Consider the following 24,585-nt stretch of genomic DNA (forward strand, 5'->3'; position numbering starts at 1 on the left):
CATTGCCTGCGATTAATTACTGACAACATTGCCCCCTCCGCGGTCTCCCCATTTCCATAGCTGATTGTACGGTAATTGGATTTAATAGATGTCAAACGTGATAATAAACGCCACTCAGCATCGGGGGTTTAAACTATTTTGAGAGACTATAAAATATTTACTGTCTCCTCGTTCGGTGGCATTTGTTTCGGACGGCGGGATCCCGAGGTACTCTGGAACAGGGAAAAAGGTTCCACCGGAGAGGGCGGAGAGGCAAATAAACTGACGGATTATTAAAGATCGGCGATAAAAGTGGACAGGCCACTTTCGAGATTTAATTAAGGGGCAGCGCTGCGCCAAGATTGAGCGTTTCGGATTGCTAAATCGTTGGGAAAACCCTTCCCGCATTAACCGTGTCAGATAATCTTGGAAGGTTTAGTTACTGCCAGCGGGCTGTTGATGCTGAACTCATGATCAATAAATTTGCATTTCTCCGGGTGATGTGAGGATTAAATAGAGATGCATGAAGTATAATTAATTTGACTTACTAGGAATTTATTTGTGGATGGGAAATTTTCAAGATCATTTAAAATTAATTTTCATCCTTCAGGAAAATGATAAATATTTTTCAAATTTGTCACACTACCACGTGCTAGTTGTGTTTGCATAAAATTACCTCTTCCCCACCTCCCTCCTCTTCCCCACCTCCCTCCTCTTCCCCTGGTTTACCTGTATACTGTGTCACCGACATCAGAACTAGTTCACTTCCCGATCCAGTAATAAGCATTCCCGATGAGTAATCGACTTTCAAACTTGTTCCAGCAAACCCCCACTCAAGCCGGACCGCTTAGCGAATGACTAATCGCTCCACCCATGCTGTCTACGGTGGATGATTTACAATTGTCTCCCGAAAAAAAAAACAACCCAACCGCTGCGCAAATTACGCCATTTTCCGGACATGGGCCCGCCACGCTGAACTTGGTGGCCGTGAAAATTGCAAGAAGCAAAGCGTTTCGTTCGTAGGACGATCGGCTCACGTTTTACATGTGTGGTATCAGGGGGTGAAAGGGTGGGGGGGTGGGGGATATTATAAGAATGTACATGTAAATCAGTCTACCTATCGAGGGCCCGATCGTCATCTTCCGCAAGCCATTGCAAGCGCTAGCCGCAGCGCGCCGTTGTGAATTGTTATTCTTGCATAATTAACGTCGTCCCAGGTGAAGCCCCGTTACGGCCGAGTGTGATCATTAAGTGGTCGCAGTGTCGGACGGACAGCTGGCAGCCAAGACGGTCTCTGACGGTGGTAGTTCTGCGGGAGTCATAAACCAAGAGTGGGAGCAATTTACATGGACTCCGGTGCATTCTTTCCTTTGCATCAGAACCGCATGGATTCATTTGTTGCATTAATGCAAACGTGCTCACGTAACGAATGAGATGACGTTGGCGAAGATGGCGGCTAGATTTATCGATACCCTACCCACCCCCAACCAGCCGAGTCTTTGTTAATCTAAATTAATTTGCACTCCAGAACGTTTCAAGGATCTTCCCGGTGAACCGCGCATCGATATTTCATCGGTGGAGACAAACGAAACAACTTTCGATCGGTGACATGATTTAATTTAAACACACAAGAAGGACACACAGGCTTGTGTCCCTTGCGTCAACAGTGGCGAGTCGGCCCCATCGCCATCGGTCACAATTGAGATTAACGCATTTTTAATTGAGTTTTATTCCCGACCGCGAGGCTTCTCCTTCTAGGGTTCCGGCGGGTCAACCCGTTGCAACCGAGACGCATATATCTACGATCACCGTCCAACGCCGTCTAAACCCTTGACGATGACTAATGGCCCGACCTCCCAGCAGCGCCCACCCATTCCCCGTTGGCGCGAGTGGTCATTGTCACCACACGGTTTATTGATCGTAATGGCCGCAAAACTCAATGAACAACCTAGTCTCCGGGAGTAGGAGATCTATGGGCCGCTTGCTCGAAGGGAGTCCCGTCTAGGTCAGGACCTCGCCGCGTCCAACGATCGAAGATGGACCAGTTGATACCGATGGTTTTGTAATCGAATAAATAGATACCTGTTGTTTATGCCCTTCCCCGGGGGTGGATCTATGTCAATATCTTACGGCTAACTGAGGTCCGGTGGCGTTACATCTCTGGAGTCTGGAGATCTGTTCGATTGATCGTGCCCGCCTTTGAGTGAATGTGATCTTATCGCAGTTCCTCGACAACCGGACTGATTGTGATACGTCTTACGAAGCCCTCCGTAGCATCGAACACATAAACAGTCTGCGAGCGTTTTGCGCATTGCACGTTTAATTGATTTTCATGCCGCCCGAAACAAATTCATCATGGCTCGTGCCGCAATGGGACAAAACACGCACCACGATGGCCACTGTTGGCGACGGGGGGGAGGAAGGATCGGCATCGGTTTTGATGGTTGCTATTGTGACAGTCTTTATTGCCGCCCGCGACAATTAAGGCTAACCGTTTAATTGTACGACGTGCTTATGTTGCACGCCGAGTTTGTTACGCTTATTAAATTTTACGAGCTCTGCTACGAATTGATTTGCTTTGGGACTATGTTGTACGTTGACTTGTGGGTATAAGAAACGCTAGATCTTAGACTTAGAAGAACGCCAATTCCTCTACCGGATGTGGAAAATTTAAAACTCACTTGATTCATTTGTTTATTGTACCAAATAAAATAAAGATCACTCAGTATTGAAACAAAACACCTTGCGGATGAGCTCCATCGTGCTCAATTTCCTCAATCGACGTTCATTATAACATGCCTCTCGAAGGCGGCGGCCCTTCTCGTGGACTTCGGACACACCGCCGTCGCGGGTCGATATTGATGTTTGCAAATTGAATCTATCCCTTCGCCCCGCTTCATGCAAGACACCGTCCGCATGGCTGACAGAGACGGCGCGTGCCACGGATCGACCCGGTTGAGCCATGGTGGGAAAGATCCGTGGCTAATCTGCTTGATGGGACGGGCACATAAATTTCCATCAGCACCCGCTCGATGATTTGGGGGCGAGTTTGGCGAAAATTGCGTACGCCATCTGCCCTGGAACGGGCTGCGCGTGCCACAGTGACCCTCTCCCTTCCCCCTCTCCACTCCCATAAGGTTGAGCTCCAAATCGGGTCTAGGTTGACCGCCGGTTGCGTTGCGACACCGGAGTCGCGAATTGTTTTCGAGCAAATGTGACTAATTTGACATTTCAATTCCGTTCGCAATTACGCTTGGCCACGGGTGCGCTCGAGCATCTCGTTAGCCCGCGAGGTCCCGGTCAAGGGGATGAAGACGTTGAAGCGCCCCTTCGTTACAGCAAATTAAACAGTTCGCGGACGGCCGGGATGGTGGGGATGGTCGGTTTGCGCTAGGAATTAACACCCAATACAACGCTTTCGCTAATCGAGTGTCACTTTCCGATGATGATGAACGGCTTAAGATGGTTTGCTTTCGCGCGAGGCAGATATGTTTGTAAGTCTCACGCAATCAACATTACGCCACGGGGGGGATTACCAATGTTTTACGCAAATTAATCAGGTGTGAAATCCAAACTTCCAGCATTAAAAAAGAGCATATGGATTTAACTAGCATTTCACAATATTACTGCTTATCAAATAAATCCCACAAATTAGACATGTCTCAAAACAATCCTAAAAGGAAAACATACATGAATGTCCTCTTTTCACTATTTAAAAGCAAGGTAGGTTTAGTTCATTGAGGTTATAAAGATCATAACCTGCCACAAGGAAGCAAAGACAAAACGAGGAATGATATAAGAAAAGAAACAGCAACAAAACAAACTGAGTCGGCTAATAGTCAACTTGATGCTTCGAAAATGAAACAAACCCAATGTAATTCTTTGTTCTAGTACCTACTTGTACCGGAAATGGAATGTACCGGACAGGAACAAATTCCTGGTGATAGTAGTCCTGCCTCTATGTTTCGATCCGAAGAAAAAGACTTTTGTAAAGCGTTCACCCCGCACGACTACCGATCGGCACCTGTTTCAACCCCCCCGAGTGCTATCCTCACGATCGATAGCGTGCACTTCGTCAGGAAGCTTTTAATCTGTCATCCTGTCAAACGTGGTGGCTGACCGGGGCCCGTTCCCTTTCGCTCGCGCACGCGGAATGTAATAAACTGGAGTGGAACGCCTGATGCTAGATCCGGGGCCTCAAAACCTGTTGTCGTACCGTGCGGCCACGTTTCGCGGACGTCATCGCGTGTCGATGGACCCCGGAGCCCCTTCACCACCAAGGAGACTCAGCACCGGCAGCAGGTTGTTGGCTATGTGGTGTAGAATGTGTTAGAAGCTGGACTGTGTTTTCCTTACTTTTTCTGTCCGTCGTGAATAAGTGATTGTGTTCGTTAGCGGCAACCAAAGGGAGGAGGAAAAGCTTTGACCGCCGACCTACGTCAGGGACATCGAGGGTTGGAATGTGCTAGTACTAGTACTTGCTCTACGATGTGGTGTACGAAGGTGTGCGGGTGTCTTTTTTGAAGCTGTGGTTTTCATTTATTTTGGGGGTTTCAACAAAACAAAACACTCACTTGGGCTTGGGATAGCTGTCCAGACTTTGCTTACTGACACGGCGCCGAAATATCCGCTTGGCCGGGGCCTTGACTTTCATCTCCAACGTCGGGCAGTGGCTGATCTTCCGGTTGCGAAAAAGCTTCACCAGCTGGCCGTGAGCCTCTGGGATGGGGTTGACAGCGGGGAGAGGGGAGTGTGTTCGGGGTCGGCACAATGAGAGAATCGGAAACCAGCTCAGATCACGAGAAACCGTTGAAGTGTCAGTAAGGCACCGACTTTCCTATGGCTATTGATAGACTACCACTAGTTCTCTTCTTTTGTTGTTTGTTATCGTACTTCAGTAGCTTGTATGACCCTCCGATATGTTGTTGTTGTTTTTTTTTTTTTTTGTTAAATTTAGCCTCTACACTCAATACTCTCCGATCAGGGATGTAGGATGGATGCACTTTCAAAAATCAAATTCACCACCAACCAAAATGTACTCCATCACTTGCGCGCGTACAGAGGACGTGCCGCGAATTCGGTCACCGGCGGTCGGGAACCTCGTCATGCTTTCCTTCGCCGGCCGGGTATATGCAAATGCGAGATCCGACAAACTCCAGCCCCGGATGATGAAGATATGACGATAATGATGATGTGAAGCACTTCGGCGCCACGTCTCTTCTCGGGCCTCCGTTTACGAGCGTACGAAACCGAAACCGATCGATCGATGATGGCGTCGGAAGAGGTACGCAAGGATTTTTTTTTATTCCCCCTCGTTTTTGGTATGGTAAACAACAAAACTCAAACGTGACTCCCCGGGTGACACTTCACGCGACCAATGAACGTCCGGACACTTCTAGCCGTGGTGCGCTTCATGCAAACTGGAAACGAAAAATTCAACACACAACGATCAGTGCATCGGTCCGGTGAGGCGCGCGAATTGATCCTACAAATATGTCTGCCAGTGCCAGCTGCGAGCAGTGAATTTGCAGCAGCGAATAGCTGCGGAGCGTGTCTCTGGCGGTGGATAGCACGCTGGATGGATGGTTGATACTCGACTGTGGCGTCACTACGGGATGTGATGGTTTGTTGTGTGGTGCGTTGTGTGCTTCGAATTGTAGCCTACAGGAACTAGTGCACTAACTTTTTAATACTTCTGTGTACAAGCAAGATCACTTCCACTTTATGGAGATCTCCTATAAACACTAGCTTTAACAGCGGCACGAATGATCTGAACTCTCGAACTAAATGGCGTATGAATCGATGAAAGGCACAATCACTTTTGGTAACGAGATTTTCTAGGATCTTCACTAACACCGCCTCAAGTCCCCAGGTGTCGGTTGTATTGCCTGGACAAATATCTTCAACTTTCCTTCAAGTCCTGATGCGAGGAGTAAACTCCCGCCGGTCACTGACTTGTACAGAACTTGCACACGAGGGAGCATCAAGAGGCAAATCAAGCCACGACACCCAGATATCGATGCTGCGGAAAGGTGCAATCGGCACGAAATGCTTCCCGTAATCATCGACAGTGTCCGAACGACTGACGGCGACCGCAAAGAGTCGTCGTACCGGTATGCGTTGGGGCACCCTGTGTGGCTTGGCGGTTGGCGCGCGCGCGTGTTTCGGCGCCGTACGCAACGAGTTTTGTGTTGTGGAGAGGAAAAAAACCAACACGGCAGAGCTGCCGTGCATGTGTGTGCCCACCGCGAAATACCGCGGCCCACCTCCTGCCACGCAAGCCCGGACATTCATTCAGAACCAGCTGAGCTTCCATGTCGCCTCCAAATCCGTGCCCAAGCCCGGACAAGTGGGTACTTGATTTGCGAACGTGAACACACGCTGGGCGAACATTCACTTAAGGGGTTCTCGAGACCGCTCCTCGCACGTCGCCGACTACCTTACTCACTCCTTCCGTTTTCCCTGCTAGGTATTTCACCTGTGATTTGGAGCCAATCTAAATCTAGTTTCAATATTCATTTTGCGATCATCACCAGCGTGAAAGATTGACTGAATATAGGGGCCCTGGACACTGGACAATCGATTGTATAGTATATTCTGTAGAGCTAGGAGGTGGTACTTCTGCATCCAAACCAAGAGTACTTGAACGAGAGCTAACAAGGATGAAGTATGCCGAAAATATGATCAGAAACATGTTTACACCGCAATAGACAACTTTTCTTCATCAGCAACAGTTCGTCTGAATATCCCAAAAGACGGTAGCGCACAGCTGGCCACAGCTCGCGTTATCAGCAAATGGCGTATCCCTTTTCTCACATTCTAGCTCTTGAGCATTTGATCATGATGACGGTGATGATCGTGTATTGGTGGAGTAAATAGCATTATTATCTTCTGCACGCCGTGGATTGCTTCTCATTGACCAATTTGTCTCGTGAACTAGTCCAACCGGTCGCACTTTTCTCCTCAACGATCTAACGACGCCACCCTGGCTATACGCACGGCGTGAATTTCGCGCCATTGTTGTGAGCAAACCGTTTGTGTAGTCAAATTGGACCGTAGTGTTTGATGTTGTGTCTAAACAAGGCCCGACGTCACAAACAGGTTTTTTTGCCGATCGGATTCCTGCTTAGAGCAGAACGACACTGAGTCGCTATACACCACATTGGGACGTAGAGTGCGCACGATTAGCAGAGATTTGAAAGTAGAATTTACTCTTTTGGAATTCATAACTGGAGCGAATGTGGTATCGAAGCGACCGCTGGCAAATTATGAGCTCAGTCCAACCAATTTTGATTACCGTATTCTTCAGGCATATTCCAATCAAGACTCTTGATTGAATCTCTCACCGGGGAGCCAACTGTAGCCCTACGATATTCGAAGGCATTCGAAATTATGCTTCCAATCTACGATCTGCAAATAAATTGCAGTTCATTTTGAAACAGAAGTTTAAAATTTGCTTCTTGTTCGGCCGTTATTAATGGGAATCCCTTCCTGGTCGGGGAATTTCCAGGAATGGCATTTATTCTCCTCGTTTGGCTTTGGGGTTCGTTTTCCAAAACAGGTTTCACTCGGTTAGCTTGATGCACTCGAAGTCACTCTGCACATCTCTCATCCCAGTCAACCCTTCACCCGACCTGGAGGTACATGATCTCGCGAGAATCTCACACAGGTTGTCGTGGCGGCATCGCATCTCAAACGATCAACTAAAATAATCACGACTGTGTGATGAAGCTTGGTTAATGATGTCGTAAAGGTAGCGAGACTAACCGGTCGAAAAAATCACCTTACATGCCACGAACAATAGGCCAGCAAAGAAACCCTGACCACAGCGACCACCATCGCTTCCGTCCGAATTCATTGTCGCCTCATTCGCTTCCCTCTATCAAACAAGATGGCGGTGCGGAAAGAAAGGGTGAAAATTAGTATGCAACGCAAGGTCTGCGAATTCATTGCACCGGAACCAGCTGGGCCGACGAACACCCGGGGCATCTTATCTGAAGCTGTTATACCTAGTGATGACATGGAACCGAGTGCAGGCAGCATCTTCTCTATCGGCAGCGGGAACGGAAGCGTTGGAAGGTTGAATGAAACACTTCTTTGGAGTAGCCTCTCGAGCAAGGGATTAACGTTGCGTAACTGTGGGTTTTTGTAGCTAGCATAAGAACTTTACGGGGGAAACAATAGATTGGAAGTGATGTGGCAGACATAAATTTCCTCCAACAATGTCATGTCTCAGGGATTTGGCAAACATTACACGATCGGATGTTCATCAGCAGCGATCCATGGAAGTCTGCAAAACACATGAATTCCACAGCAGTCCGTGAAGGTCAGAATAACTCATGTGTTTCAAAATGCCTACACTACGATCGTCCATAGAATATTGCTTCTAAAATGATGATCATGACTGCTTGGATTAATGTAAGTAATTGAGATACTTCGGCTAAACGATAATCGTAAAGCGAGGATCCTTATCTCCGCAGTTGTCTCAACCATAAATAATTAAAGTAATGCTTGTCCCTGAGGAGCAAAGAGTTTTTCAAGGCGATAACCTCCTCCAAGTGGATATGTGTCGTAATTCGCGAGTCTCTTTATTGCAGTCAAATAATTTGTCCTGCCACCTTTTGCCTACGAGTATCGACACCCCTGGCGGGTGTAATCTCCCCGATGGAACCGTGCATTAATTTATGCCGCATACGCAGCTTCAACTTTTATGTACCACAACATTTCATCCGATTAAGATCTCACTGTAATGCGACGCCGTAGACGACGGCACCCTACGCTACGACCCGGTCCGATGAACCTGGGTCGGGATCTTTGTGTCAACTTGCGCGATTCGGGACGCACATACATGCGGGTCCTCGCACCCTCAGTGTAAGCGAACGGAGGCGATCAAATGGCTGCGCTGGTGGAATAAGAAACAAAACAATCCTTTGGACCTAATTTATTTTATGGCATAACAAATTGAACATATAGGGACGTTAATTAGTCCAAATTGAGTTCATTGATTTGTAAGACATCGGAGTTTCTTCTCGTCACTTCGCCTCCCGAGCCCGTGTCTGCTTGAACCTGTGCTTGAAGTGGCACTTTTAAATGGAAAGATGGCAAGGGTATGATAAACATATCACTGTCTCCCGTTACGGCCGCAAACGGTGGCATGTTTCCCGTTACTGCTAACGGGTGTCTGTCAATCTGTGACCGAGGTCGGCAATGGAGAGGAACTACGTTCGGCGAGGATAGGATGATGTTTTATTTCATCGTAGCGTGATAGGTCAATCAGCATAACAATTTGATTTGAACGTTGATCTTCTTGAAGAAATCTCAACTCCTCAACTCAAAATCTTAACATTGATATGGTAAATCATTCTTTGATTCACTGGTTCTAGCATGAACTATAATTTTTCTGAAAAATTCTGCAACGTGTATTAGACAATTCTATTTTTATCTCTGATATGCACATGAATATGGAAACTTTTGCGATATCCCGGCGACTCCTGGATAATTAACATTCAAGAGTCCATTATACAACACAGTGATCGACGTACTGCCTGCGAGTTACTTCGAGAACCATTCGCTATTAACCATTTCGACAACGCTTCCATCCATCCATTGCCAGTTCGATCGTTAATGTTTCCTTGGCAATTGAAAATGCTTTCCATTTAATTGCTCGTCCTGTTAATTGCGCACACTTTGTAAAATTGCCCGCCGGCGTGGTTGGTCGTACGGTGGGAGTTATTAGGTGCACTTGGGGTGATTGCTGTGTCACGTGTAGCCACGATCAAATTCCCGCCAGAAGTACATCAGAAAACGATCAGCATCGGAATCGAATTGAGTGAACCGTGTTCCCATCGTTTCCCGTCGGGTTACTTTGTTCGTCCAACACAACGTCCATCGATCAGCAATGTTTGAGGAAGAACATTTCCCTCCACACATACACACGCACACACGCATAAAGAGTCAAAGTTGTCTAGTCGGCCATATCGTTCGGTGGCCGTTAAAACCGGCCGTGTGACGCAGGCGGCCATCATCTGACCGGCAACGTGTCGCCCACATTGGTACGCCGGGAACATTTTCGCTTTCCCACCCTCCCGGCCCGCCCGCCTACTCTCTCAGCCCCCACCGGTTGGAGATGCCGTCGGACGGTCTGGTTGAGAACTCAGCGGCGGGGAAAATACACAAACTCTCCCACTGACAAGTTGGAAAATCCGAACACCGATGGGTCCTCGGTTTCGGCCTTTCACCCCTCGGAAAACGTGGGCGACGCAGACACAACCAACACCACCACCCGAACGGAGCCGGAACAAACGGGCCGCACCACGCGGATGATCGTTTTCACAGGGTGCGTCGCGAGTTTTTCCGCCATCCATCCAGTTCCATCCGCAGCACAACTTAAAATAGCACCAGTAAATCGAAGCGCGCGAAGGAACCAAGTGCACAACCGAGGATTTGTATCTTGCTGCCGGTCTCTTTTTGGGACTCCTGGGAGAGAGAGGGAGAGAGTTGTCCCAATGCGTGCTTCATTTCTGCTGAAGGATAAGGTAATCCTTCAAACTAATCACAAAACTTTTCGCGCACAACATAACAGCTTTAAAACAGGTTGAGGATCGATGCACTATTCTCACCACAGGAAAAGCCAATCACTAGAGCCAAAGAGGCTTCATACGAGATATCAGATGATCCTGTTACCCGCAACAGGATTGGAGAACTGCGGTATTCAACAATTAAAAAACACGACAGACGATCTTCGGGATCCCGGAACACGGATCAAACGCGGCGTACGTACGCATCCAGCCGAGTGACAAACCTGGACTGAAGCGATACTCGTCCCCGAGCAGATCGAACCGACTGACTAACAGACTGACGACTGACCGCGCGCACCAACCGGACCAACCGACCGACCGACCGACCAACCGACCGTTTGTATCCGTCGCACGTCGCGCGTGTGTCGCGGTTCAAACCCCCACGAGATGCGCGTGTGTGGCGGACGGGTTGGATGGCGTTCGGCTGCTGGATGCGGTGGACACGGCTGGGTGTCGTTGCGTCGTACACGCAGCGTTGCGCGTCAAACGTCACCATGGGAGGAGGCGAACGTCGCGCGGAATCGCACACTCAGACCTTCCCTCCATTTTTTAAACAGAGGGGGAGGGGACTAGGAAGGGGTAGCCAGAGAAGCACTGAAGATCCCACCGAGAAGATGCATATGTCTTCTTGGTCAGGTGGATGAGACGGGGAGTGCAGGCCGTAGGAATGGTAAATGACACCCAATTGCAGAAAAGCGAGCACGATCGAGGTGTTCGTTACCGCAAGTTGTGTGCCGGCTCGCTGAAACAACTATTATTAGTGAGAATTATGCTGAGACTCCCCCTTTCCTTAGGTCGAAGGATCACCTCCCTCGAGCGAGCACATCTGGAGCAGCACTCGTTCTCCACCCCCTTGAGATGGCTTTTCCTCAATCCAAAACCTCCTCCAGTGTCTCAGCTGGACATAGGAATGTTCCCTTTTTTTTCCTTACCCATACCCCCATTCCAAAAAGGGTGAACCTAAAGACGGTGGCATGAGAAGCTGATCAGCACTTGTCTCGACCGGTATTATTTGCAGCTCGAACCGGGAGCATCATTTTTCGCACACGAATTCGCAGCGGGTGTCGTGTCGGGGTCGTACTGTGTAATTTGATGAGATGACATGATGTTTTAGGGTGATCAAAGCGTATAATAATGTGTGCGCTCGAGACGCGGTCGCGTCTGCTCGAGGCCCAATTGATGGTTGAATGCCCAGCGAACGGAATGTTGGGGTTTTTGTTAGGAAAACATTTGCAAGAGATTTTTACACCGTGGAAAATTTTGCATCCATGGAAGGAAATATGATCGAGAATAGAAAATGTTTATAGAAAAACATATTTTCTAATGCTAATATGACTATAATTATTCTCCCTAAAATATTGCGTTCCCTAACCAAACATAAAATGGAGTTCCATTGATAATTTCCCACAACATAACCTAGCTTCAGATGAACATGCATCAAACCCTACAGGAAAATACTAGACAAATGAGGGGTTTTTCGTGCATACGCGTACATCACACTTATGCAAATACGTTGTGTGATAGATCGTTGAAAAACTAATTATCTAACCGCTGCCGTTCCCACTGCCCGGTTTTCCGTGCTTGATTGGTATGCGCGTGATGATTTATGGGACGATGAGCTCCATTTTTATCGTTTGTTTGTTGATTGTTGGGATGGGGGGAGTTAATAATGTAAGGCCGAGTGTTTTTTTTTGTTTCTCTTAACGTGAGACTTTAGTGTGGACAATGTTCAGAAAATGTTGGGATTTATTTAATTTGATCGTAAGTTAATTAGTGAACCTGAGAACGGAATTAAGTTAAAACACAAATTCGAAAATAGATCTGAGGAATAATTTATAACATAATCCGTCTGCTTTTAGACGAAATAAATGGCAATAATGTATTCACTTCCTGACAACAAATAAAACTCATGCATAAATTCCCAGTAACGAGGTCAAAACGCACCAATGTACAGCTCTGCACCGGCCACTCTGTGCGCCACCACCGGTTTTCCACCCGGGACCAAGGAAACAATGGCCAAAAATAAATACGAAAAAATACCATCACTAGTGGTCGATGGGGCCGGTATTATTAGAATGCTCTCCCCGTTCGACAGGGTTCGGACTTCGATTCTTCATGGCGCCGAAAAAATGAACCGCTGCATCTCGAATGGCACACGTTGGCGAGGACAGCTCGGCGAAGCTCTTTCCCGCAGACGTAAGAAGACCACACGACGGGAGATGTGCACACGAATGTGACCCTAAAAGGTGTTCTCCCGTCAGTGGGAGTGAAGTTTGATTTTAAAGCTTGAAGTCGTGCAAACGACAAAAAGTGTCTTTAACCTGTTGTAAACTCAATCCCATCGCCATTCGACATCGAATGCCTGGCGGCATGCGAAGGTTACGGTGAAAGGAATGTCAAGTGCGTGTGTGTGCACCTGAAGACGTTGTCTTCCAAGTTGCGGAGGGGGGGAGGGGGGGGGGGGGGTCTCGGAGAGTGGCGACCTTCGCGGGAATTCGCGAATATATGCAGCACGTGCAGCGCAAACGCAACCGGGTCCGAATGTCCCGGCATGTTGGTGGTTTTGTTGGTCGCCTCAGTACCTTCAAAGTCGTCAATCCATACGACAAGGGTACGATGCGTTTGCGTGTTAGTATAAGTGTGTTTGTGCCTGTTTATAAGCTACTGTTTTATTATTATTCATAATTAAGATCGCTTTCAAACACCTCCGTAAGGACAAACGGGCAATAAATCCTAGTATGGAAAGCGTCGCCATCGTCGCCATTGGGTCAAATTGCCACCGGAACCGTCACCAAGGGGACCCCGCGCAAGTAGTGAGCGGTAGCGGCTCAGTAATGGAGGACCTCTTCCCATCGCTGGAGGAAGAACGTTCGCGCAACAAGGCAACAATGACTGCAGACAAGTGAGTGGAACTGGTTCGAATCGACGCGCATCGTTTGGAGAACTTGATGGGGAGGTTTGCGTTTTACTGCTAGCAGAAGTGCATCAGGTGCAGGTAAATAGAACCAGAATTGCACTGCGTTACAGACCTCCACCTCCACGGCATTTGACAATGATCTTTGGAGAGCGTCGAAAAAGAAAAACATCGAAATGGCAGGCCCTTCAATTTGGCCCTTCGGAATTGAGTGCCACTGATTGCGAGCACCCGTCAGCGGCTTTGTTTTTGCGTGCGACGACTAACTCCTTCGCCAAGTGATGCATCACAACCGGGGGTCGTAAATCTTGTAGCCGAACCGGGCCACCGCGATGTCGATGATGGATGAACGTCGGGACTTTGAGAATTGAATTTTATATTTGATTAATGCTCCGCGTGGCTTCGATGTTTGACACCGGATCGTGATGGCCAAGGTTGGTGGCTCATGCGTGAGCAGAGTTTGATTTAATAATTATGTAGATTCTTTCCCTTCGAACAGGTCTCGTACGGCCATATAGACGTTTGATGGATTGATGAAGAGGAGTACTTGAAACTCAAATTAGGTTAGCCGGGATAATTAGAACCCTTCAATAGCCTTAACCTCCAACAAACAAAGTAAAACTAATTTTACCATTAAAAACTACGTTAACCAAGAAATTGCTAACAGTTGCAAATTGATTGACTCAATCGGGACATTGATAAAATCGAATTGATTTTGTAACGCTTTGTAACGTTTCTAATTAATTACACAATCAAAGCAACCCTATAATCGATTCCCCGGTTACGACACGATTTTCTCCGTAATTGAAACTTTCAATTTAAGAATGGCCACCTCCCCTCCATCGTAAACTGTGCTTCAACGTCGTAAAGAATCATCGTTTTTCACTTTTCGTTCATCTCATCAGCTTCCCAGAAGAAGCGATAACGTAATCAATCGATTGTCGTCTCCGAAAAATGTCCCTACCGATCGGTGTCGATGAATGTAAAACAATACCGGTTAAATCACCACCATTACTGCGCCAACCGTTACGCTCCAGGATGCCGGAAACGAGGGCAAAGCCAGGCAGGACTCGGCAGACCGACGGCACGCTTCATGATTGAGTTTTCCATTCAGGCGCTCCATTCCGGATGCCGTAAACTAGATTTCGTCACTTCGACAAATCCTCTTACGTCGTTTGAACATCAATCAGGCAGAATGGTTGAACCAGGAGGTGGGTAGAATAACAAGGACTTATCCCATTTTTCATCCACTCATCGCCGCTGAAGCGCGAGTTGAACAACCTTTTGCCCAGTGGTGAATGTTTTTGAACATTCTAATCACTTCCGAAAGCAAGCGAAAGAAATAAGAACAAGTGCTAAGCAAGAAATTACTTTTTCTTTCTAAAATAGAAGGCACATGTAAATGTGTTTCATTTTGTTCATTCACACTGCATAACAATTTGCCGGCTTTTCCTCGAAATAATCCATCTCGCGGGGGAAGAAATAGACGCCACGAAAATCGTGAGCCGGAAATTCATTCCATTCTTTCCACCGTTCTTCAGCACTTGTCCGTGCTTGGTCGCTCTCGCTGCTAGAGATTTCGTTTCGGTGACAAATTACTTCGCCAGTCTTTGACGTAAACGTGCTCCTTTCATCCTTCCAGGACGATCAAAAAAAGGGCGAAAGCGATGCGAGAGACGCCACGGATGAAGATGTTTACTTGCGTGGGTACGCGTTGGATGCCGTTAATGAGACATGAAATATTTTTTTCCGGCCTTTTCCTACTTGCTCCCGTTTGTGTCTCGTAAATATCAAACGCACGAACAAACATATCAGAACGAATGGCCCTCCTTCGTGGCTGTCTCGGATCCCGTTATCCTGTTCGCATTTCCGACACCGCTGGCGGCGAGTCGGAAAGTTGGCGTGAAACAAATGTTTCGGATGATTTCCGGGAGGAAAAATCGATATCGAAGCGCCACGAGTGTGTGTGTGTGACTACGGGCACCCGTAGGGTCGTAAAGAAAACACTTCCACAAAAATAGCCCAGCGAGGAAAGAAATAGCTATCGGCTCGCGGTAATCCTCGTGTCCAGGATTTACTGAAGCAGAAAATCAGAACATATTATTCGAAAATAAATGCCATGGACCAAAGCAGAGCAAACGCAAACTGAAAAAAAACAGCAATAGATAAATCCTACGAGATAAAAGTATGAAAACGATTTTGAATCCTAATCGGGAGAATTATGTACTTGTGAAGAAAACTTTAAAATATTCATAAATAACAACGTTCGATAAGCAAAAGCCACTAATTGCTCCTTGCCTTAATTCATCGGTGGACTTATTCCGTCTTGGTAAGAGCCACCATAATGGTATGGGATTATCTCGGTCCGATACTCCCGAGTGGGGGCTATTGTATAAACATCAATGAAGATAGCAGTATCGATTTTTGCTTCTTCCTTCCTTTATATCCTTTTTTATAGTGTTTATTCGTTCGGAGAAGTTGCTGTCACCTATCCCCCAGTACCATTTCAATATCGTTGCTTTTTACCGAAAAATAAATAGGAAAAAGTTGGACCACCATCACATCTTTTTATCATTGAGTATCAAGGCTAGAATGAGCTCAAAGGAGAGAAGATGTCTTCGGACGGCCCTTCACGCTGGCGTCGACGAGCAGGAATGTGACATCCTCGTGGTCCGTCTCGGCTGACAATCGTGTCGATCTTGCGGTGGTTAGTGAGTTCAAGATTAAATTCAATCGAGTTGATTGTTTGCAAACAGTAATGGCTGTTAAATTGAACGGCAAGTTGGCTGAACGCTGTTCGGGTTCTCGGGGCGAGCAGGAAAGGGAGAAAACGTGGGCGTTTTTCCACACCAGACTGCTGCTCGCCGGTTTGATTAATCACATACCGGGACACTCCGATCACAGCCAGTGATGACCGGTACTAACTTCTTTGGCCAGCAAGAAAAGAATACGTTCACAAGAGAAATGGAGTCACACAGGCTGCGGATCCTGTCTCGATGCTTTCCATCCGTAAACGAGTGCTGAGCAGACGCTTTTTCAGCTTCCCGTTTTGTGCCGTGCCATCGGTGTAAAGAAATTTGGGGCAAAAAAAGCATCGGCAATTGGTTGCCCTATGCTATATCTTCTGATGAAAGGAAGAAAGGAAACCTAACAGTCAACGATAGACGACTATCCAAGCGAAAGCGATGTCTACCGTCGGAGAAGGACTTTTTTCCTCTCCACTGGAGTACTTTCTCTAAGTCATCTCCTCATCTACTTAAACGTTGGCGACGTGTATTGTGCCCACCCTCAACCAGTTGGCACGTGTACTGTCGGTGTACTAATGCACGCGCGTGAGAACGAGAAAGAGTAGAAGAAAAGAAAAACGAGGACAAAATCCCTCCTGCTTCCCAGTGCTGGGCAAAAGGCTCATGAATATATGTTTGCCCCTTGATAGAGCGTGCGTAACGACCACTTAAAAGTTTATGGAAATGTTTGCTGCTGTTGGCGTAAATATTTATCGTACGTCGGTAGCGGCGGCGATGGGATTGGTGGAAATTGTTTTGCATTCGAAAGCACTGTGCCTCCCATGTGTGCTTTCCGGGACTAATCCCGACGACGGTGCCATGCGTGGCTAATCGTTGTTCGGTGGAAATTAGGAGTGGAACCACCGGGAGGCCCGGTTTCGACGAATCGTGCACAGGTTTTTCACCCTCGCCGTGATATAAACCAAATTTGTTTGCTTTGAAGAATCACACATTCAGAACGAGTTCAAGTTAAGTATTAAAGGGCATTTTTATGGCAAGCAATAAGTCCTTCCAGCTTTATATTGCTTTAAACTTCATCAACCGGCCTCTTGTTGGTGTTTGGATTTGATAATGATAGCAATATAAATATTAAAATCTTCAATCAAGTAACGCACAACTTAACAGGTTCTTCCAAAAAGAAAGCATAAACTCATTCCAAAAAGAAAGCTCACCGATATTGCCCACTTAAATAAAAGATACACAATATTGGGAAACAACACTTTAAGACTTGAATTCAACACAACAACACTTTAAGACAGGCAATCACACTTAAATCGGAACACTTGAATCGGGATGAGTAGTTTTTCCGTTGCTGTAATTTTCAACAATTGACTCGTTCCGCGCTAGAACAAGACCCGCTACCTAACGAACCGATCGGAAACGGTAATGGAGCCGAAGTAAAGTGCGGGAAAGTTACCCCTCGTTGCATGAACCTTTCGAACGAGTTTCACGTGCTTGGAATGCACAACGCGTAGCTCCGCATCGTTTTGGGGCTCGGGATTGTAAAAGGAGCATATTTTTCCCACTTTCACTCCGTTTCGTTTTGGTAATTGAGAGTCTGTCCGCGGTGCAGGGGGTACCATTTTCACGAATTTTCCATCCGGTGGTTCGATTATCGCTAATTACGATGGCCTTCACCGGGGCTCGGTTCGTGACAACATGCATCGCACTAATTTCACCCCTTGGTGCATTATTGATGGAGCCGCCCGGTTTACCTGGAACCGACGAGAATGGTTTTTTAACCTTGGCCAGATTAGGTTCATTCACTGCCCCAGTCGTCCTACAAGTAGCTGCCCAAGTAAGATTTGGGGAAAAATTATCCCCAAAAAACGAAGGGAAAATCCTAATCGGAGAGTTTTCACGTGAAATGGTTTGCGGCCAACGGAGCGTGGCAAATGAAAATTTAATGCCTCCTGCGGCGGTGGTTTTCATGGCTGAAGGTTATGGGTGGTTTGGAAAGCGTGTCCTTGTACCTTGGTAGCGGATGGCAGTTTTCCACACGGGCTTTTAAGCACACCGTGGCATCGTGTAAAACACAGCACGAAGCGTGTTGCATTAGGAACGCAATGCGGCGTACACCATAATTTACATAAGCCGTTAAATAAACGATTTCTGTACCGTAGGTAAATGAAAGCGTTGCAGGTGCTGAGGCGTTACGTTTAAAACTACCCGGTTTGATTTATTCGAAACAAAGAAAAATACAAATCACTAAATTTGAAAAAGTCATGTTTAGTATTTTTTCTACTTAATTCAAACATCATCCACCTAAACACAAGCTGGCATTTTCCAGACGCCAAACGATCTGCCATTGTCGTCTCGATGTCTCGCTGGCATTGATCGAAAGTCAGCGAGGCACTGCGACTGACGCGACACTGAACCATCTTGAGATCATCAGTGGCAGTTGCACTCAACCTTGTGCTCCGGGTCGCGACAGCTCAAAACGTTACGGCGCTGGAAGATTCTCATCCCTCCTTCGCCACACAATCACGAGCTACCGAATCAGGGCACCTGACACGCGGAATTGGTTGTGGATGCGTCTTGATATGCAAATTACCATATCTTTTTACTGATCTTCTGAAACTGTGCATCAATTGGAAATGAATGCTTGAGAGGAGTGGCAAAAACACACAGTCACACACATACACAAGGAAGGCTAGAGAATTAGTTCGTAGCGTTTGTCTCACGACCTTTAATCTGACTAGTTTTACTTTTTCCTTTTCATTCTCGTAGTCTTCGACATTTTAAGGCACAATTGGGATCGTTGTATCGTAGGGTAGCGTGATCTTTAGCGTGAAGCATCACGACACGCTAGTAGATTAGAAACGATTAAACGCTGCTTGCACAAGGCTGACACATCGTTTGATTCAGAAGCACTTGGAGATGATCTTGGTCCAAAATGATAAATGCTCTGTTTAAAAAAACCAAACTCTTAAACACAGTTAATGAATTTCTTGTTATAATTAAAATACATGTGTATTGTACCTCTAGCGGCCAAGAGAACAATGGTAAAGTATTTAATTTTCCTTTTCCTCCAGCGCGTTTGCATCAACCACTTGCATCACGTGCTTTGTGGAGCAAACGAAATAAAACATCCCATCTCGAAAAGGGTAGCAGGCGCACGTTTACCATCCGGTTCTAGCCAACGTGTCGCCACGTGAGAAAGCAAACCGCGTCATCAGGACGCTCGCACGGAAAACCACTCCATGGTGGCATGGTGGCAGTGGAGGAAAATATTGCACCAACTCCGTTGCTGAAATCAGAACCGGCAACGAATTACCGACGTGGTGGAACTAAAGCGTACACTTCAAGTGTTTATGTGCCTTCGTTCCGACAACGGGTTGGAAAAACAAAATGAAACCGTGTATGACGGTGGCAGCTGCTCTTGGGGGCTTCGGTGGTCACGGACGAACACAGGGCACAGGGTGGCCAATAACTTTGCACACTTTTCTGCTTGCTCTGTTCTATTCTGTAGAAGAAGAAGAAGGTACTTTACACTATTTTGCATTTCCATTCAGCAATGAAATGTCCAACACGCAGCGTAGTGTAGTTATGTTTTCACCTACTTTCTCAGTACTTTTCCTATTATTCTTTCTATTGCGCATATATGGATTGCACTTGAAAGACATCCCGAATGGTGGAAAGTAAGCTGAAGGATCATAGTAAAACAGAAAAAAGTGGAAACTGTTGGAAGAAGCTTACATTTTCAATGCCACCAGTGTAAATATTTTACTCAGCCATGATTTTTGCTTTAAAGAAGCCTTGATTTTAATTTGTCCTAAATTGTTTACTCTAACTTAGTTGTTAGAAGCTTAAGCGAAACAAAATGAACCAACTAATGAACAAGGAATTTTTAATGAACCGTTATTAGTGCATGAAATGTCGATATCGTCATTCCGTTAAATTTGTTAACACCCTTGAAGTATCTACAAAACTAGATGGTAAACTTGGTCTTTCAAAAAGTGATTAAGTCATATTGCTGTACCCAATTGCTAAATGCTAGCAGCCTGATGCTCACGAGCCTATTCGCTAGGCGAAAAACATGATGGAGACTTTGCATCCAATTTGATCATAAGCCATCATCAAAAGGGATTAACAATATTATTACTGGAAAATTAATCCCAGCCATGCTTCGGAAGGAAAAGTTTTTCACTTGAAGTTCAAAAAGCGAGAAAAACAAATTCAAAGCAAAACCAACCGTTCGCAGCAGAGCTCATCGCTGACCTCCGCGTAGCTCAATTAATCACTTATTCGCTCGTCCAAAACAAATTTTGGTGGCGACATCATTGCCCGTTGCCTTGTCAAGGGCAAGATAGCCGCGGTAGCCGGCACGAAATTATGTTTCTACGTATCTGGCTGTAAAGCGTTAATCCAGTGCACGAGTTCCTGCCGAGAGTCAAGGTCGCCTTAAAGGTTACTTCGCCTCGTTTGTTCTTCTCCATTCTGACCCAACCGTTCCGGAGAATTCATTTTGCTTGGCGGTCATCCAAGACATTCGTTAGAGAGCCGGTCGCAAACGGAAAAGCCTCTAAACTTCGAGAATAAGCTTGACCGAAAGGCAAAACAATGGACTTGTGGATGCTGGGATTGGTTTTTTCCTTATGATTTCTTTTGTTTGAAGTAAAACATTGCATGTCATAAATCTGGTTGTAGATAGAATTGAAATTCCTTACATTCCACTTACAAGTTTCGGGTTAAATTGAATGCTTGGCTGAGATTTTCCTGTCTGTCTTGCTGAAAATTTGGTTCCCTTTTATCCACCACGCCTTGCCACGATCGTGACATTCAGAAAAGTCGTGTTTTATGTGTTTTGTTTTTCTTTGCAAAGGCCTTTCATCCGACTCTTCAATTCTGAGTACCGTACATATTTCATGTCATCAAGATTTACATTCCTGGAAAACCAATTCCTTTGAACAGGATTTTTTTTGGCCCGTTTCCGCTAGAACACACAAAACGCTCATCGATCCGACCGAACAGCATGACGACTTCGGTGGACAAAAACACTACTCGATACCTCAAGGACCCGGACGAGTGGATCGCATCGGAGAAAATGGATACATTCTTCAAATCAGGCCAAAACTGCTGCTAGGAAACCAAATAAAAAAAGCAAAACATGATAGGAAACCATCGGTCCTCAAGCGGAACGGAAGCATCTATTCGTTCACTTCCGAGAGAGCACTGTCTCGAGAGGGCCGCAAATGTCAACCACCTTCGACAATACGGGGAAACTAGAAAATCACTGCGGAGGAGTTTGCTTTTCCTGTTTTTTGTCGGGTTCCGGCGGACATCCGCACAGCTTCGTCGCATTTCCCTGCGCTTCATTTTCCGGCAAAAACGAAAACCCACACGCCCGAGCAGGTGAGCTTTCGAACAAACTTTTCTCGGTGACCTTTTCGAAAATTTGCTTAATTTAAAGTGGGCGAAAGAAAGGGGGAAATTAGATCACCTCCGACGCTTTCAAAGTGGGCTCCAAATTTCGCCATTCCCCCGAGCAATTTACTACGCGGCACGCGTACAACGGAACGGATTCATTGACGTCGACCGGTTGTTGTGTCTATATTATGGTTCGGCGACGGCGAAAGGTTAAACTGTCGTTGAACTTTTCACTTCCCGAAGGGCCAAATGAGGACGTCATGAGGTGCGTTTTGCAACCGTCTGGCAGAGAACCGATTTCCTAATCCCGTTCAATTTACGGTTTGTTTCGCTGGGGTTTGCTTTGCAGGTTGTGGTTTGGTTTTTTTTTCCTGTCCGCTCTCTGGAAGCGCTGCGCAACTCTTAATATGCTCTAATTAAAGTTCATCATGTCGAACATTCGCGGCGTTGGGAAATAATGGGGAGAACTTTTTAATTGCTGCTCGCTCGACGAGACTGCGCAATACGGGGACCTAGTTTTTGTTATTCAAAAGAGATAACTCCCAAAGAGGTGTTTTCAAAACAAAACAAACAACATTGAATCATTTTCAATGCGCATTAATTTCCTTCGCACTGGACATAAATTCTCTTGTTGCAAAAATTCCGCATGCAGAAAAATACCAAACACGTTTTTCTAATAGTCAAATGGATCTTAAAAGTCAGAGATCAAACAATGATAATGCAAAAACAAACCATTCATCCGCACCGGGCATCCTCCAGCGATACATTGTTGCCTCACATTCTCCGCCATGTGATTCGTCATCTTTATAGCGACAGGAAGCTGGCGGGTATGTGCCAACATAAACACACGCGCCCACCGTGATTGACCCTGTGACCCCCGGGAGACCACCGTCGTCACGACATGGACAAAATGCAGCGGGATCAATTAATCATCACAATCATTCATCCATGGCCGAGCGGCCGGGAAGAGTCACCCACAAGACAAGACGGTGTGGAAAGGTCGGGAGGATAAGTATCACGAAGCCGCAAGATTGCTCGAGATGTTTCTCCTTCCCCTCCCCCCAGGGATCCCGATCTACCGAAACACTTAGCGCTCCTCTCTTGACACCGATTGACCATCGTTTACCGTCAATCAACGGCCACTGCCAGAAACATCTAGCCTGCGTGCAGGTTCTGCCGTCCTCACCGGCCACTGGAGTGGTGTTCCGTAGAAAACGTTTCAAATTTAGATCCATCACAGCACACACACGACAGCGACTTACGGCGTCGATCAAAGCGCGGCCGAGGATGTGCCTTTACTGCGTGATGGATTGTGATGGATATCAATTAACGCCTGCACGCGAGATCTTCGCCTTGGTCCTGGAAGCGTCATCCAACGCTGGGAAACGATGGAGGAAAGTGTAAGGAACATGCCATAGATGGTGAACCAAATTCATTCACATATCTTCCAGTGGAAATCGTTCGGGAAATTTCGTCTGTATCCAATTAAACAATTAATTGATCCAGCTACGTAGGATGGGGTTGAATAGAAAGATCTGAAAATTTACCATTCATTGAATGGTTGAATGATTGCTAGGAGTTGATTGCATGCAGCGACAGGGTAAATCATGCGCAATATATTAATAAACCTTCAAAGATCCATGTTAGATTATCCACGTTAAGCACATCGATTAAAGATAAACATTAAAATTTCCGAAACAAAGGGCAATGGATATCTCGTACAGACAAATGGACATTACCGAGGAAATCAAACCATATGACATGATAAGTAGACAGGGATACAAGATACACATAAAACGGGGAAACACATCGAAAGGTCCTTAAAGTAACCAAATCATACACCAGACAAAGACAAAGGACTCGAAATCTACGTGGTGTAGTTAGAAGGTCAATTTAAACTCACGGTTCCACTTCCTGGCTGTGGAGCGAATCGTCCGATTCCGGCACCAGCCCAATGCGTCCATACGCACTGCTCGACGTCGGTGGTCGCAGATTTTTCGGCATTTCTGCGCTTTTCTTTCGCCGATCCGCCACCTTGAACTCGTGCGCGAGCAAGGAAGAAAACCGAGCGGGAGAGGAAAATGTTTCTCCGACCGTACACTTCTAGTCTGGATCTCTCGGTTGTTTGTTTTTCGGTTTTAAATGGCCTTGAAAGGTCAGTCTTTGGAACAAACGCACATGTGCGTTAGTAGAGGAGCTTCCACCGGAAAGGATCTTTTTAACCTTTTTCTATTCTTTAAACGATTGCTTTGAATTACGGGTATTCGTCCTGAGAATGTATTATATCAGGTGTAGAGACGTTGCCGGATGCCGGAACAATTTTCAATGCTTCAAATTCAGGCAGGAGGTTTCGAGATTCCTCCGGGTATCCTAATGTTTCTCCCCGAAAGTTTTGTGCACAAATAAACGGGACCAAAAGAAGTTCCCCTTTTCTTGAATGTTTGAAGGCAACCACGGGTGTGGACGACGTTGTGGGTGATGTTGTTGTTGGTGGTGGTGGTGGTGGTGGTGGAGGACAGTCTTGTGGTGCGCGCGCGGCGATGATGATGTGTATGATACGAGCAAACACACTACTTGATGATTGCGATGATGATGATGGCGGCAGCACTTCCGGTGCCGTGCGTCTTAGTGCACCACGAATTAATCGTGTCTACTGGGGCGATCGTAAAAAATAGTCTAGGCGGTGCGAATGCTTGCTGACAGGCGAACCAAAATCCGAACGAACGGTGACGACGGATGATGCAACAAGCGATGCTTGCCAATCGGTGCTACGATCGACTTGCATAAATATTGTGCCGTTGGCAGCTACCGGTTGCCTTGCCCGGTAGGATGAAGATGATGTATGGTGAAGTACTAATGATGAAGTACTGCTGAAAAAATAGAGAAGTTGAAAATACTATTTTAATACTGAACAAAACCAATCACAATTAACGTTTTCTTCGCGAAACCAATATGAAAT

The 24,585-nt window shown here is 46.4% G+C and overlaps 1 protein-coding gene across 2 annotated transcripts in view; it reads right to left on the bottom strand.

Annotated features, from left to right (window-relative positions):
• LOC131266449 (P protein) overlaps positions 1-24,585 on the bottom strand; it is a 50,020-nt gene that overhangs the window by 24,321 nt on the left and 1,114 nt on the right. Inside the window, exon 2 of one of the 2 annotated variants that reach the window (XM_058268981.1) lies at positions 23,530-24,493. In XM_058268981.1, the coding sequence (XP_058124964.1) occupies positions 23,530-23,630 (101 nt within the window). In that variant the 5' untranslated portion in view covers positions 23,631-24,493. Of the gene's footprint in view, positions 1-23,529; positions 24,497-24,585 lie in introns of both variants that reach the window. The other variant, XM_058268980.1, reaches the window with a different exon arrangement.

The sequence above is a fragment of the Anopheles coustani genome, chromosome 2 (assembly GCF_943734705.1).
Source record: "Anopheles coustani chromosome 2, idAnoCousDA_361_x.2, whole genome shotgun sequence".
NCBI classification, from domain to species: domain Eukaryota; kingdom Metazoa; phylum Arthropoda; class Insecta; order Diptera; family Culicidae; genus Anopheles; species Anopheles coustani.